This window comes from Acinonyx jubatus, chromosome C1, assembly GCF_027475565.1.
Source record: "Acinonyx jubatus isolate Ajub_Pintada_27869175 chromosome C1, VMU_Ajub_asm_v1.0, whole genome shotgun sequence".
In the NCBI taxonomy this organism is placed as follows: Eukaryota; Metazoa; Chordata; class Mammalia; order Carnivora; family Felidae; genus Acinonyx; species Acinonyx jubatus.
In genome coordinates this window covers 104,563,025-104,579,522 of record NC_069381.1, presented here as the reverse complement: position 1 = coordinate 104,579,522, position 16,498 = coordinate 104,563,025, and the positions used below count along the sequence as shown (strand labels likewise).

Genomic DNA, 16,498 nt, shown 5'->3' with positions numbered 1-16,498 from the left:
GGAGATTTGCCAAGAGACTAACTACTACAGTGATCCAGGAGAAAGATGGTGTCTTATTCCAGGCTGAAGCACTGAAGGTGGTGCGAAGTGGTTGGATTCTGGAAATCGTTTAAAGATAGAACCCACAGGATTTCCTGGAGCATGAGAGAAAGAAGTTTCCATCAGCTGAGATGGGTAAGGTTGCAAGGTGAGACAGTTTGAAGCAGGCTCTAGAGACGGGTTTAGTTTGGAGCATATTAACTTTGAAGTGTCCACTAGACACACAAGAAGAGGAGTAAGCAGCAGGCTATTCGAGTTGGGCGAAGTTAGAAGTCTAGGATGGAGAACTTTGGAAGTCATCAAGACTGAAGGAGATCAAAGCGGGGGTGTATACTGTGAAGAGTAAAGATCCAAAGACTGTCCTAGGCGGCACCCTAAGAAGTTCGGAGAAAAGGAGAAACCAGGCAAGGAGACTGTGAAAACTGGTGAAGTAGGAAGAAAACAAAAACAAAACTGGTGTCCTGGAAGCTAAGCGAGGAAAGCGCAATTAGGAGGAGGGACGTTTACCGGTCAAACAAGTAAAACAACACGATGCTGAGAGCGCCCTTACACAATCTCCGCTGCCAAAACAGACCCTGCTCATCCCATCTAGATGGTCTTCTCTCGAGGGCTTGAGACTCTCGAACGGTCCAGACTCTACCACAGTTTCCTTTTTCTGTGGCTCATCTCCCTTGTGATTTTGAATTCTGCTTTAAACACGAGCTTAAATACCGCAGGTGTAAAGATTAAGGGTTAGCCTCCTCCCGGGGCTGCCATAGTTTTCCAGAGGATCCCATCCCTCCCCCACTTTTAGGCAGATCTGCAGTAAGCAAAAGGGAAAGCAGCGTCCCTCTTCCCTCAGCATCCGGTTATCACAGAATGCCAGAGCTGGAACCCTCAGAGCTGCTGCAGCGAAACCGAAGCCCCCATTTTAAAGCGAAGCCAAGAGGGACACGGTGCCTTTTCCAGCTCCCTCCATGATCTGCCAATAACTACGGGCGTCCCTGCCCCGAGAAGAAACAGTGAAGAGGGGATGAGGCAGCGCTGAAGCACCGAGCGTCGACCCAGACCCTGGCTGGGAGGCCGGTCAGACCCGGGCCGGGCCTGCCCCTCGGCTTCGCCGGCGGGAGCAGCGGCGGCTCAGGCGCGCCGCGGGCAGCCGCTGGGGCCTTTCCTGCGCCGGCGCCGGGGGCCTCCTCCGCTCTCCCTCGGCGCCGGGAACATGGCGGCGGCTGGGGCGTGGGTGCTGCTGCGAGGAGCCGTCCGGGACCTGCTGCGGCTGCCGCTCGCGGGGGCCGCCCCCGGCCCGGAGCGCGCCTTCAGCTTCTCTCACAGTCGGGTGAGGCCCAGCTCTGAGCCGTGGCGGTCCTCGCCTCCGGCGGGGCTCTTTACGCCCGAGTATTGCTTCCGAGGGGTTCCGGCCTGAGGGTGGCGGGTTCACATTGTGCCGGCGCCGAGGGCGCCAGGAGTTTCCCCGGGAGACTCGCTCACCCCCGCTCCCCGACTGCCAGGGCACGGTCATCGTGGAGCGCTGGTGGAAGGTACCGTTGGCTGGAGACGGCCGGAAGCCGCGCCTGCACAGGCGACACCGCGTCTACAAGCTGGTAGAGGACACGAAACACGGGCCCAAAGGCAACCTGGAGCTCATCCTCACCCAGTCGGTGGTAGGTAAGGCCCGGCAAAGGTATCTCCTACCTCAGGCTGGCCCCGTTTGGCGTCAGCTCTTTCCTGCCCTCCCCGTTTAGCTATTTCTCGCCGTTTGTAGAAATGATCTGCTCTGTATTTGAGGAGAGGAAGCCATAAAAAGTACTGTGATTGTGCCATTGGCCTCCTGCATAGAAAAAGGAACGCGAAGGGGGCAACTGTGTAGAGGGGAAAGGAGGCCCAACAGCATGTGCTACAATGACTGAAACCCTGTGATGGGACAACTCTCACTTTGTACAGGGAATGTGAAACTTCTAAATCAGGCCGTAAAAAAACTAATTAGAAGTCCCTTAAGTGTTGTTCTTAGTGAGTATTAATATTTTTTCTAGGAGGAATAAGTACTGTGAGAGAATAAGAGGTGTGTCTTTGATCATCGCCTCTTTAGGAGGTCATCTGATCCAGTGTCTGTTCTCCTTGGCAGGACTTGGAGTCCGGGGTGACCTGGTCTCAGTGAAGAAACCTTTGGGCCGGAATCGACTGTTGCCTCAAGGTCTGGCTGTATATGCATCCCCTGAAAACAAGAAACTCTTTGCAGAGGAGAAATTGGTGAGCAGAGGGACTTGGAAGAATAAAACCTTAAGATTTCTTCTAGCAACTTCCTTCCCTTTGATATTTAACTTAAAAACGAAATAGGGATTAGAAGAATAGGAATCCAGAAACCCAGCCTATGTCCAGCATAATAAGAGTTTGATATTTATCATGGACTCATTTTTCTTTTCATTTTTTTCACCTTTAACTTTCTTTTTCTAGCTGAGACAAGAAGGAAAATTAGAGAGGATCCAGACCAGGGCGGGTGAGATGGTGAGTAAAAACATGGAAAGTTCTTACTTTTTTGTCACTTAAGGAGTTACCAGCCTCTTCCTGAGAGGCTCCTTGATTTCCTTGAAGTATCCTGATTGCAGACACACGTGTAGGAGAAAGGGAAATGCTTGGCTGCCAAAACTGGTTTTGAGACCTCCTGGGAGATCCTGACTTGTTGGGTGAAGTGCCCTAGCTTATTGAGTAAAGCCCCAACCCAGGTAGTAGGGGACCCATGGAAAAGTGTGAGATGAGGGCTCTGCCTCCATAGATGTTTACAGACAAGTCACAAAAAACATGAGACACATGAGAAAGTGATCAGTAACTTCAAGGCAGTAGATTAGAAGAATGACATGGACCAAAAACGATTAGAGTGATGGAGAGGGCTTTTCTTCAGATGGGATTAGATTGGCCCCTGTGGGATTAGTAGGCTTTGGATAGGCCAGGAGGGTGGGAAAGGTATTCTTAAGGAAGAAAAAGTGTACGTAGATAATTAAGGCACGCTTTAACATAAAAGGTAGACCAGTCTAGCAAAACAGAGGACTCATACAGGATAATACTTATGGCTGTAAAGGAAGTTGGGGTGAGATTTGTAAAACATTTTGAATCCTCGGCTGATGAATTTATATTTCATTCTATAAGCAGAAAGGATAGAGGTGGGACTGAAGGGCCAGAAGTATTGGGTTAAAATGGTCTACGAAAGCCATTCTGTTCTGGGGTGTATCAGTGGTCCCCATTGATAAGTCTAACTTTGACATGGCCTGTTTCTCCTTGCTTAGGAACAACCAGGCATAGGTGACATTCTCCTTCTTTGTACAGAATCAGCCTTGAGGCAGTAGAAATATTCGCTTTCCTATTCATCTTCTCACCTGTATGCTTGTGAGGCAGACATTGTGCCTCTTTCCTGAATTCAGGCCTTGTGCCTTTTGCTAACATGTTTCTTCTCCTTTGATTCCAACTCTAACCTAGCCCCTGTTTATATTTCCTATCAGACAGTGACGTTTCTCAAAAGCTGTCACCTGGAGGTGGGGATGAAAAACAACGTCAAATGGGAACTAAACCCTGAAATAGTTGCCCGCCATTTCTTCAAAAATGTGAGTGTTCCCAAGCACCAAGCACCACTGTCCCTCTGAGGGCAGAAGCTACCCCTGGGAAGGAGGCCCAGGATCGATCCCTTCGTTAGGAAAGGGTGTGATCGTCCAGCTGGAGTTAGGGAAAGTGTTCTTGGTTGCAGGGTTGAGGAAGGGAAATGACTAAAGAGTAAGGGTGGTCGTCAAAATTTGAAGACTGATAGGAAAAGATGGTGGCATCATTTATTTCCTCTCTAGGAAAAACCTGGAAAATGTGACCCACTGTGGAGTTTCTACTCTTGTGTGGAGGAAGTGATTTTGGTCTCAAGCCCTGTTTCTCTTTGGTGGATCCTCCTCCCTTTCTGAGAAATTGGGACTGAGTTTCTCTGCCACTATCTGTGGAGGGTAAACATGGTAACAGCCAGGGTAAACTCAGTTTTATTCATTCCTGTACAGGAAATTCCAGAACCTTCTTTGAGGTTGCCTAGAGTTACATCAACATAAACAGAGCTCCTTTTGGCTTTGACTTTTTTGCAGCTTGGTGTTGTGGTCGCCCCACATGCATTAAAGTTACCAGAAGAACCCATTACACAGTGGGGCAAGTACTGGTGTGAGGTGACGGTGAGTATTTCACGTCCTGTCTCCTTTTTTCTGGCTGGGTAAAAAGCTTGGTATTAGCTCTTATCTGCCCAACTAACCTCTGAGGATTCCTTTGCTTTTGTGTACAGGTAAATGGACTTGACACTGTGAGGGTACCTATGTCTGTGGTGAACTTTGAGAGGCCCAAGACCAAAAGATACAAGTACTGGTTAGCCCAACAAGCTGCCAAGGGAATGGCCCCCACCAGCTCCCAGACTTTCTGAATCTACTCTCCCTCAAAATCAGATGAGCAGAATCAGGGGCCCCTGGAGGGCACAGTCAGTTGAGCATCTGACTTTAGCTCAGGTCATGGTCTCTCGGTTGGTGAGTTTGAGCCCCACATTGAGCTCTGTGCTGTCGGTGCAGAGCCTGCTTTGGATCCTCTGTCCTCCTCTCTCCCTGCCCCTCCCCCACTCACACTGTCTCCCCAAAATGAATAAGCAAAAAAGAAGAGCCGAATCAGGAGCAGTGGAGCAACGATGGGCCATCACCCTGATCAACTCCCAGCTCTGACGAAATAGTGGAATTTTACAGAGCATATGGAGACAACAGCCGAAACTGCATATACACGTTGAATCCTCCATGTTTTCCACCTCTGTCTTAGACTGTTACCACATCTGGCCTTACTGGGGTAGTCCTGCTCAAGGAGTACCAGGCTGTAGATTTGATAAGCTGAATATTAACAGATGGAAACAGTCTGGATCTTATTTAGCCTGAAATTGACTGGAACAAATGGAAGAGCTAGTCACTGTCTCCGTCACTAGGCTCATTCTCATACAAATTGAACATTTGTATCTCAAGAGGAAATAAAGAGATTGTGTTTTTACTTATTTTTTAGTTTATTACAGTCTTTACAGTTAATTTTATGCAGTTATGATTTAGTACTGCACCTTTATGTCTATTTACATTTCTCTCAAGCAAATGGCACCATGTATGGTCTTTACGTGTGTGCATAAGTTTTGATAAATTTTACCTTTTTAATTTTTAGGTTTTTTTAATGTATAGTTGACAACACCGTGTTACATCCTCAGGTGTACAGCGTAGTGATTGGATAAGTCTATACATTATGCTGTATAGCTACCGTTTGTTACCATGCAGTGCTATTACAAAACCATTGACTAGAGAGATTGTGTTCTTAGATGCTGTTTACTGGGCATGAGTAGACTGGGGGCAGAACTTCCAAGTAGGTTGTACTCTTGAGCTACTGGGGTTTGGTGCTAAAAAGGAAGAGAAAATAAAATTCATTTATAGGTTATATCCCGTGGGTGCTATGGGCAAATTACTTAACAAGCTGATATGTCTTAGGTCTTAAAAGTCATTTTTGTTAGGTATATTTATAAAGCTATAAATATGAATAAGCACAATGGATTCTACTTTTCTAAAGGGATCCAAATAAGGCCTAAGGGTAATTGTTGGAGAAAATGAAGCTGCAATGAAAAAAGCTTAAAAAGGGAACTTACTTTGTTTCTGTAACCCTGAAATTTTGAAAAAGATGGCATCTTGGTTTCCAGAGCAAGGTTAAGATATAGGGCTAGTCATTGGGTAATTATGGAACAGGTATCTTGATAGGAGATAAGGGAAGTAGATAATTCTGCCTAAGTTCAAGGTCTACGAGTGGAAAAAAGATCCAACTGCTGACAAATGGATTGTGCTAGTCACTCCAATACAATGTGAGGTCACACAATTTATGACTCTTTGCTGTCTGTATCAGAAGCTTAGAGAGACTAGTTTCTAACCTAATGTTTGAGCTCACCTACCACTATGAGTCCGTTAAGCACTTTGATTCACATGAGGCCATCCCAACTGATAGAAGTCTATCATCAGTTGCACTGAAAACTAGCCAGCCACACACTAGCCAGCAGACTCCATAACTCAAGGTGTGTGGAAACTTACGACTGGTGTTGTTTGAAATCTGCCATTTCAATGATCTTCATCCCTGCTGTTACTGGTGAAAAGCTCATTTAACACATCTTTCCACACCACCATGTCCCCATCAGAACATCTCTGAAATTGCCTGAGCAACAACCACAACATTCCACACAGCTCGTCTCAAAAGTGTTTAAATATTTGTCATGGTGTAAGTTCCTGGCGAAACAGACTGAATTGGAAATCTGTGTGCAGGAAGTTTATGATGAAGGGATCTTAGACTGGGTTGACACCTGTGGGGGAGTCCAGGAAGCAGGATTCGGTAGAGGAGGAGGTTAAGCTGGTCTCAACAAAGACCTCCGTCAGTCCCTCTCACTCAAGCTAGGATGGCTGTGTGGAAATGTGTACTCTATTGAGGCAAGTGGCCACATACGTACCCCCACATTGGCTAAAAAGGGGCCATGTCCTTGGGTGAGGTGTCTGACTTCGGGAAAAGGCAGCTCCCAGGGGGACTCAGAAGAGCACCGTCCGCATTCTCAGCAGCTTGGGAAATGAGTGCTTCAGTCCTGAAGCGGGGAATCTGGGCAGCACACTAGGTCTTCACTATAGTCCACCTTTCGTGCTGTTCGGATCCATTGTTTCTTGAGTTCTAGAGTGATCCCTTCAGGATTTGATGGGCCTCTTTTCCTGGGAAAACTGGTTAACAGAGGAAGGTCTGGGAGAGGCCGTAGCCCCTGCTGCTGTAACTTACCCTGTCTGCACTGGTACTCGTCTCCCTTCTCTACTCCCCATCTAGATTCCTACCCACACCCCCTCAACTTGTACTTCTGGTCCAAATAGGTTACCTAATAAGGTACCTGGTCATTATGCCCTTGCAGGCCATGACTGCATCTGTCCATTATCAGAATTGATACATGTGTCAGAACAGTATTTCCAAGTGTGGAATATGCTGTCTGTAGACCCCAGCGAGGTTTGTCGGGCACTGTGTTCCCTTCTTGGGAGTGAGATGTGAGAAGTAAAATTTCTCCTTTACTTTGGAGGGAACATCCTGGCATGGTCCAGACCACTGGACCTCTAAAAACATTACTAGGTATTTGCAGTTTTATGTACCACTACTTGAAGGATGTTTATCCTATCAAGGCCTCTAGTGCACTTGCCATTTCTTGCTCATCCTGTACAATTACCATGATGTCATCAATGAAGTAACGTGATGATCTGTGGAATGTCCATATGGTCCAGGACATATTATGACAGGGTGGGAGGTTTTACATGGTCCAGGTGCAAGACTATTCCTGCTCATCCCAGTAGTGAAAGTACTTTTTATGGTCCTTTCTTACAGAGATGGAAAAGAATATATTGCTCAGATTAATGGCCACCTATCATGTACCTGCGGCTGTGTTAATCTCTAGCAAAGACACCACATTTAGCATTTAGCACAGCAGATACAATTGAAATGACTTGATTGAGATCTTCCAAGAACTTGCTGATTTTACCAGGGACCAGACTAGTGAATTAAATAGTGTTTTAATGGGCCCACCATCCCTGCATCCTTTAGATCTGCAAGAGGGCCACTACTGTGGTAGTTTTTATTATCTTGGCCTGAGATGGTAGCAGCAACTTCAGGAGCTTCGTGCTGGCCTTTCTAACCCTATCACGGTTAGTGTAGTTCTGCCAACTATCAAATATATCCATCTCAGTTACCCATTAAGGACCAGTGAAATGACCGCTGGGTGGATCTACGAATCCAGTAGGACCACTGAGAGCTAGACCTGGGTCTGGAATACATTTGTCACCCCATCCCCATACACTGCCACTCTACCAGGGGGCCATGATGATGCTTCAGATCCATGGACATCAGTATCAGATAAGACCCTGTATACAACAGTTTCTCAAATGGTTGTGCCTCTTTCTCCAGCATGTATTAAGCAAATGGTCGTGAGTCCTTATAGGACCAGGGGAATTATTACCTTGAATGAAGTAATGTGATGATCTGTGGAATGTCCATATGGTCCAGGACATATTATGCTGGACCTGCAAGAGGGTCATGCTGTTCTAGGGGCCTAGCCTCTTACATCAGTTGTTTCCAGCTGAAAAACTGGTTCGGGAAGACTTCTACTTCCACCGACAGAAATCACCTTCCCATTATAAACAACTAAAAAACCAGACAAAATTATAAAAAATGTTTATGGATATTGAAAAGCAAGTAGTACAGATCTTCGTTAAATGAGAAAAGGGAAATAAATGAGATGAGCCCTATGATAGCCTCAGTTTACTGAGAGTTGTGCCCAACTTTTTTTTTTTTTTGACAAAGATACCAAAACAATTCAATGGAGGAAAGACAGCCTTTTCAACAAACGCTAGAGCAATAGGCACAAAATAAAACTTAACCTACATCTATCTAACACCTTATACAAAAATTAACTCAGAATGGCCACGAACCTAGAGATAGTTTCCTGCACTGTGCTGTAGGGAGCATTGCAGAGGGGGGAATCTCAAAGCCAGAGATTAGAGCTGGTGGAGGAGGGTCATGAAGTCCCACCTCCCCTTCCCATGCCAAAGCAGTTCACAGAAAGTTAGTTAAAACAGAAGTTTAAATTTTGATTCAATCTCATAACACAAAAATAGGTTCCAATACAAAGTCATCATGGGTTGCCTGACTGGCTGTCAGAAGAGCACACGACTCTTGATCTTGGGGTGGTGAGTTCAAACCCCATGTTGGGTGTAGAGATTACTTAAAAAAATAAAGTTTTGAGGCACCTGGGTGGCTCAGTCGGTTGGGCATCCTACTTCGGCTCAGATCATATCACAGTTTGTGGGTTCGAGCCCCACATCAGGCTCTGTGCTGACAGCTCAGAGCCTGGATCCTGCTTTGGATTGTGTGTCTCCCTCTTTCTCTCTGCCCCTTCCCTGCTTGTGCGCTCTCTCTCTCTCTCTCAAATATAAATAAACATTAAAATAAATAAAGTCATTATATATGGGGAGGGGGTCTCTCATCATACCAAGAACCAAGAAGATCTCAAACTGAATGAAAAAAGACAATCAATAGGTGCCAATACTGAAATGACAACACAGCAGGGCCTAATCAACATTTATAGAACACTCCATCCAACAGCAGCGGAATAGACCTTTATTATGCTCCAGCAGAACATATACCAACATAGACCATAACCTGGACCATAAGACAAATATCAACTGATTTAAAAATGGAGTCATACAGAACATGTTCTCTGATGACCATGGACATAAGATAGAGACCAACAGTAGAAAGAAAGGAGGAAAATCTTATAATACTTCAAAGCTAAATGCACTTCTAAATAATTCATGGGTCAATAAGGAATTCTCAAGGGAAATAAATTTTAAATACATTGAACTGAATAAAAATGAAAACATACCAAACATTGTTGCACACAGCTAAAGCAGTGCTGAGGAAAAATCAAAGCACTAAATGCATATATTTTATCTGAAGTCCCACCTCAAGAACTTAGAAAAAGAAGACCAAAGTAAACTCAAAACAAGCATGAGCAAGGAAATAACAAAAAAAATAAGGAAGAGAAAGCAAAGGAATTTATAAAAAAAAAAATCAATGAAAGAGCTAGTTCTTTGAAAAACACCAATAAAATCGACAAACCACTAGCAAGACTGACTAAAAAAAGACACAAACTACAAATATCAGAAATGAAACACAGCATATCACTAGAAACTTAACAAATATCAAAAAATGACAAGGGAACACTATAAACTCTACATGCATAAATTTGACAAAATGGACCAAATCCTTCGAAAAGCACAAACTACCACAACTGACCCAGGGTGAAACAGATCGTTTGAATAGCCCTATAACAATTAAGGAGAATTAATTCATAATTTAAAGATCTGCCCCCCATGTCCCCCCAAAAAGCTCTCAGGTCCAGATGGTTTCTCTGGAGAATTCTACCAGATGTTTAAAGAGGAAGTAACGCTAACTTTGTATGATTTCTTCCACAAAATAGGAGGGACTATTTCCCAATTCCTAGTATTACCATGAAAACAAACAAAACAATAGTACAAAAGAAAGTACAGGCCAATATCTCTCATGAATATAACTGCAAAACTCCTTAACAAAGTATCAGCACATAGATTGTATCAAATTGTGGTAAGATTTATATACCATGCTCAACTGGGGTTTATTCCAGGGATGCAGATGTGGCTCAATATTCAAAAGTCAATCTGTGTAATCTACCACAGTAACCCTCCAAAAAAGAAAATTACATGATCATCAATTGATGGAGAGGAATCATTTGGTAAAAGTCTGCACCCATTCATGATTAAAAATATATATATTCTCAGAAAAATGGGAGTATGGGGAAACTTCTTCAACTTGACAAAAGCACCTACAAAACGTCTACAGTTAATATTATACTTAATGGTGAAAGTCTGAGCACTTTTCTCCTAAGATCAGGAAAAAGGCAAGTATATCTGTTCTCACTCCTCTTCAACATACTGCTAGTAGTTCTAGACAGTGCAATAAGGCAAGACAAGGAACTAAAAATCATACAGATGAAAAAAGAAAACTGTCCCCATTTACTGATGACATGATTGTCTATGTAGAAAATCTTACAAAAAAGGAATCTACAAAAAAACTCCTAAAAATAAATACACACACACACACACACACACACACACACTCATGTGGACACCAAAATTAAAAATACAATACACTTTAAAATTGTTCAAAAATACATAGGTATAAATCTAACAAAATATACGAGATATATATGGTAAAAACTACATGATGTCGATGAAAAAATCAAAGATCTAAATAAATGGAGAGACATACTGTTGTTCATGGATCAAAAGACTTGACATAGTAAAGATGTCACTTCTTCCCTATACTGATATGCAGGTTTAATGTAATTACTACCAAAATCCCAATATTTTTTTTTGTAAACATATACAAGATTGTCCTAAAGTTTATGTGGAAGGCAAAGGAACTAGCATAACTTAAAGAATTTTGAAAAAGAAAAATAAAGTGTGAGAAATCGGTCTACCCAAATTTTAGATTTATTATATAGCTATAATAATCAATGCTGGGTATCCCTGTAGGTGGAGAGATAAACACATAGATCAATGGAACAGAATACAGCAGAAACAGACTCACAAATGTGCCCAACTTTTTTTTTTTTGACAAAGATACCAAAACAATAAAATGGAGGAAAGACAACCTTTTCAACAAAGCTAGAGCAATAGGCACAAAATAAAACTTAACCTACATCTAACAACCTATACAAAATTTAACTCAGAATGGCCACAGACCTAAATATAAACTAAAACTATAAAACTTTTTTTAAAAAAAATAATCTTCAAGATCTATGAATAGACAAATAGTTCTTTTCTTTTTTTTTTAAGATTTTTATTTCTAAGTAATCTCTACACCCAATGCAGGGCTCAAACTTACAATGCTGAGATCAAGAGTTGCATGGTCTACCGACTGAGCAGCCCGGCACCCCAAAGAGTTCTTACATTTGATGCCAAATGATCCATAAGAGGGAAAATCAAGAATGTGGACCTCATTAAAATTTAAATATGTTCTTGGAAAGCCCATGTGAAGAGGATGAAAAGACAAGCTACTGGGACACAATATTTGCAAATCATGGATCTAACAAAAGAGCAGTATCTTGAATGTAAAAAGAACTCTCAAACTCAAAGTGAAAAAAATTACAAACAATCTGACCAGAAAATGGGCAAAAGACCTGAACATGTTTTATCAAAAAGGGTATATAGAGGGAAAACAAGCACATGAAAAGATATTCAACATAATTAGCCGTGAGAGAAATGCAAATTAAAACCACAAATGAGATCTTACTATACACCTATCAAAATAGCTAAAATTAGGGGTGCCTCAGTCAGTTAAGCATCCAGGTTTGGCTCAGGTCATAATCTCACGATTCTGGGTTTGAGCCCTGCCTCGGGCTCTGTGCTGACAGCTCAGAGCCTGGAGCCTGCTTCAGATTCTATGTCTTCTTCTCTCTCTGCCCCTCCCCTGCTCACGCTCTGCCTCTCTCTGTCTCTCAAAAATGAATAAAACATTTTTAAAAGAATTTTAATGGCTAAAATTAAAAACTGATAACACCAAATGCTGGTGAGGATTCAGAGAAACTGGTCAGATGTTCCTGGTAGGAATGCAGGATGCGATAGCCTTTGGAAAAGGCTTTGGCAATTCCTTACAAAGTTACACATGCCCTTACCATTTAATTTAGGAGCCCTGTTCCCAGGCATTTACTAAAGAGAAATGAAAAATTACTAATGATATATTAATGTTCATAGGAACTTTATGACCCCAAATGGAAACATGGCCATCAGCATTACATAAACAATGGAATACTGCTCATCAAGGTAAAGGAACTAATGATACACACCGCACTGATAAATCTAAAAATACACTATGTGAGGGGCACCTGGGTGGCTGGGTCAGTCAAGTGTCCGACTCGTGGTTTCACCTCAGGTCACGATCTCCCAATTTTGTGAGTTCGAGCCCCACTCGCACTATGTCTCTCTCAAACTAAATAAATTAAAAATAAATATATAAAGATACACTATGTGAAAGAAGACAAACACAAAGGACTACATGCTATATGATTCCATTCACGCAAAACTCTTGTGATAAAGTATCAGCGGTGGCTAGGAGCCAGACTTTGGATGGGGATTGGACTGCAAAGGGGCATGAGCAGTGGTGGGCTAGTAAATGTTTAACAATCTGCTTTCAGTGGGAAGGAAGCCCTGGTTTGTAGCATTTGCCAATTTCTGTGGTGTAAATACCCCTTCCACTGACAATTTCATGTATCCAGTGTGATGTCATTGAACACTGCGTATGCAAGAGGTGCTAGCTAACAATCAGATCTCATTAGATGTTATAAGTTGGCTCTTCTAGTACCTCACTGGGCATAAGGGAATGTTGTGGGATGATGGAAACGTTACCTATCTTGTGGTGATGGTTAATTTGAAAAACTTACTAAAATGTACGTTTTAAATTGGTGAGTTTTAATGTAAATAAATTATACTTCAATAAAAAAAACTTTTAATGTTTATTTATTTTGAGAGAGAGAGAGAAAGAGAGAGAACAAGTGGGCAGAGAGGGAGAGAGAGAGAGAAAGACAGAATCTGAAGCAGGCTCCAGACTCTGAGCTGTCAGAGCAGAGCCCGACGAAGAGCTTGAACCCACAAACCATGAGATCATGATCTGAGCCAAAGTCGGATGTTTAACTGACTGAGCCACCCAGGCACCCCAATAAAGGATGATTTTTTAAAGCTGGCTCAGGTGTAGAAACAGGAAGGAACTATAAGGTTTTCTCTTTTAATGAATTGTAACTTTTTATCAGGTGGCTGTCCTCAGCCTCCTGATCGTCCATCCTTGATTTCTTTTTATGGTACAGATTGGGCAATAATAGCCTTGTTGAGAGGTGCCTGGGTGGCTCAGTCGGTTAAGTGTCCAACTTTGGCTCAGGTGATGACCTCACAGTTCATGAGTTCGAGCCCCGTGTCTCTGTGCTGACAGCTCGGAGCCTGGAGCCTGCTTCAGATTCTGTGTCTCCCTCTCTCTCTGCCCCTCCGCCACTTGCTCTATCTCTCTCTCTCAAAAATAAACATTAAAAAAAAATAGCCTTGTTGAGTGCCATCTATCTTGTTCCTAGGAAAGCCATGTTCTGTGAATCATCTCCAGCAATCTGCCAATCAGATTCAGACCCTGGATGCCTGTCCAACCTTCCTGCCCAGTGCAGTAATTCAGTTACTTTGATTCCAACAGTTAGGCACCCACCACCTGCCTGTTCCAGTGCCCTGCCATCCCCACTGCTACCAGTGAGCCCAGTTCTGTGACAGTTCAGCACTAGCCTTTAGGGTGAGGCCATCCCTGAGCTTCTCAATGAAACTGGTGCCTGTCTCACCAGGACATTCTTCATCGCTTCAGTAGATGGACTACCCTTGGGCCCTCTCATGGAACATAATCATTTGGTGACTTTTCTGGCTTTACTTAGCATATTTACTCTAAGATGCCCACGTTTTTTAGCCCTTTGATGTTTTCTTCCACCATCTACCATGACTGTTCTGGCATTTTTGTAAAATTTTTTATTATTTATTTTTGAGAGAGAGAGAGAGACAGAGCACGAACAGGGGAGGGGCAGAGCCAGGGGGAGACACAGAATCTGAAGCAGGCTCCAGGCTCTGAGCTGTCAGCACAGAGCCCGACACGGGGCTCGAACTCACAAACTGAGATCATGACCTGAGCCAAAGTCAGACGCTTAACTGACTGAGCCACCCAGGCACCCTGTTCTGGCATTTCTGCTTCACTTAATGTGGGCCATGGCTTCCTCTGACTTTCTAAGAGGCACCTTATCCGAGTATTAGCAACATCTCTTGGGGGCCTTGTTAGAGCATTAAGTCCTGTATCACGGATAGTTACTTCCATATCCATCTTCCTTATCAAACTTTATATCCCACCCTCCTTGATCCAACACTTCATAACCCAGCCCAACACATCTTCAACCATCTGCAGCCAGTACATGCTGGCCAGGCCCACTGGTGTCTGCAGGGCAGTCTTCCATGAGGGGGCACCCAGCTGGGTAAGGGAGGAGGGATGGCCTCTGACAGGAAGAAGTAGGTACTTTCGCAGGCCAGAGGGATGCAGGAGAATGGGGGATTCAGGATGTTCAAAAGCATCGACCCAGATGTCCCAGTCCGTGTCTCCTTCCAAACAGACCTGCCAGAGTTAAGAATTCAAACTTCTCGGGAGCTCTCCTACTCTCATAATTAAATCTTGGAGCTTATTCTCAGGGTCCTGAAGATGCAGGAGGTAAAAGTCTCTTTATAAGTTGCCAAGGAGGGCCTCAGGCTTTACAGTCGGCCTTTAGCTGGTGATTAATTACCCTCAGCCCTTCATCACCTTTTCCCCGAGGTATCAAGAGCCTCCAGCAGAGCAGCCGCCCAATCCCACGGTCTTTATAACTTCTCAGACACGGTGTATTTCCCCCACCGATGCGTTGCCTTTCCCCAGGATCCCATCCTACTTCACGGCCAGTGAGGGTTTCAACAATTGCACTGATCCAGTGTGCGGGGGCCACGCATGCTCTACCTACCACCGGGGATGGGGGGCCTCACTGCCAGCTGGCCAACAGGTGATTCGGCTTTGAAATCCTTTGAAATCCCCATTTGTTTTCCCATAGTGCGAGGCTGCGTCAGGTGTGCCCACTGCCGCGTCCGGTCGTGTGGCGCTGCTCCAGCTTCCTGATCAAGAGGAAGAAGAAGACACCCAGCACCCAGCCAGATAACCGAAGGCTCACAACTCCTTCTGCTACAACAGGCTTGTTTCACCGCAAGACTGTGGGCATGGGTGGGCACGGGTTGGCACCGAGCTGCTGACCAAAGGCATGGTGCAGCGGTGGTCAGGAAGCAGAGATCCGGCCAGTGAAACCCCGCCACCTCCTGCGTGAGGACTGCTGTCAACAAGAATGCCCGGGCCACCCTCAGTAGCACCAGGCACACGACCCGCAAGAGCAAGTACCGCCCAGATGTGCACATGGCTGCCAGAAGCCTGTGCCGGTGAAGAGGGAGCCGCCCCCACCAAGAGCTCCTGAGCACCTGCCCCCACCTCCAAAGCAATAAAGATGTCAACCACACCAATCTATCAGTAAAATATAAAAAATAAAACAAAATCACAGTTTAGATTCAGCTCTCCTTGGTAGTCTTGGCACCGATTCTTGGCAGGTTGAGTTTCCGGGCAAACACACTTTGAGACCGAAATCTGAGTAAAGGGTGCCACTGGCTGGCTCAGTCGGTGGAGGGTGGGACTCTCCATCTCAGGGTTGTGAGTTCCAGCCCCATGCTGGGTGTAGAGATTACTTAAAAACAATAAATAAAATGTGTTTTGTTTTGTTTTTTAAAGAAATCTGAGTAAAGGCTTATGAAGCTTGTGTTGGTATCAGTACCACCTGTGAGAGCGAGAAGGCCACAGAATTGGACACAGGAACTCTGGAGCTCTTGTGACCCTTCAGAGTTTTCCCCGCAGTGGCAAGAGAATCAGACCTCTGTCCTCCCACACTGACCAACCGCTACAGGCTGTCTCAGGAGGGGGTGTGGACTTGGATGATTTTTCAATGGAGGGCAATCCCTAGATGGGTCTCAGCTGAGAACTGTTAGCCACCAAAATTCCCAGCAGCATGGACAGGAGGGGGCACAGGGGTGAGTGTGTCAGTCCTGAAGAGGGGTGTCCGGATGGATGGCACAGCACAGCATCCACTACAGCACCTTTAAGCACCGAAGACAGCCACAGACAACTTCTCTTCCCTCCTAGGTGGTCTGGGGTGGGCAGGCAGGGCCATCAGCTGAGGGAAACAAATCAGAAAGTGGCATAGTCCAAAACCAAACAATGTGTT

General features: G+C 44.5%; 1 protein-coding gene across 2 annotated transcripts; it reads left to right on the top strand.

The window, feature by feature from the left end:
- Positions 1 to 873: 873 nt before the first annotated feature.
- Positions 874 to 15,440, top strand: MRPL9 (mitochondrial ribosomal protein L9). Of its 2 annotated transcripts, none has more exons than XM_053214814.1 (7): positions 874 to 1,357; positions 1,530 to 1,686; positions 2,144 to 2,268; positions 2,473 to 2,523; positions 3,513 to 3,614; positions 4,128 to 4,211; positions 15,290 to 15,440. In XM_053214814.1, the coding sequence occupies exons 1-7, from the start codon at positions 1,241 to 1,243 to the stop codon at positions 15,392 to 15,394; spliced, it is 741 nt and encodes a 246-aa protein (XP_053070789.1). In that variant the 5' UTR covers positions 874 to 1,240; the 3' UTR covers positions 15,395 to 15,440. The 2 variants fall into 2 exon arrangements, with proteins under 2 accessions (XP_053070789.1, XP_026911955.1); XM_027056154.2 differs by lacking the exon at positions 15,290 to 15,440 and adding an exon at positions 4,319 to 5,059 and having other exon boundaries at positions 1,203 to 1,357.
- The last annotated feature ends 1,058 nt before the right edge of the window (positions 15,441 to 16,498 follow it).

What these genes read in the sequence shown, in the direction of transcription:
- MRPL9 (XM_027056154.2), top strand. Translation starts at nt 1,241, where the DNA reads ATGGCGGCGGCTGGGGCGTGGGTGCTGCTGCGAGGAGCCGTCCGGGAC. An exon ending in TCTTTGCAGAGGAGAAATTG is followed by an intron (nt 2,269 to 2,472) that starts GTGAGCAGAGGG and finishes TTCTTTTTCTAG; the next exon opens with CTGAGACAAGAAGGAAAATT. An exon ending in AGACCAGGGCGGGTGAGATG is followed by an intron (nt 2,524 to 3,512) that starts GTGAGTAAAAAC and finishes ATTTCCTATCAG; the next exon opens with ACAGTGACGTTTCTCAAAAG.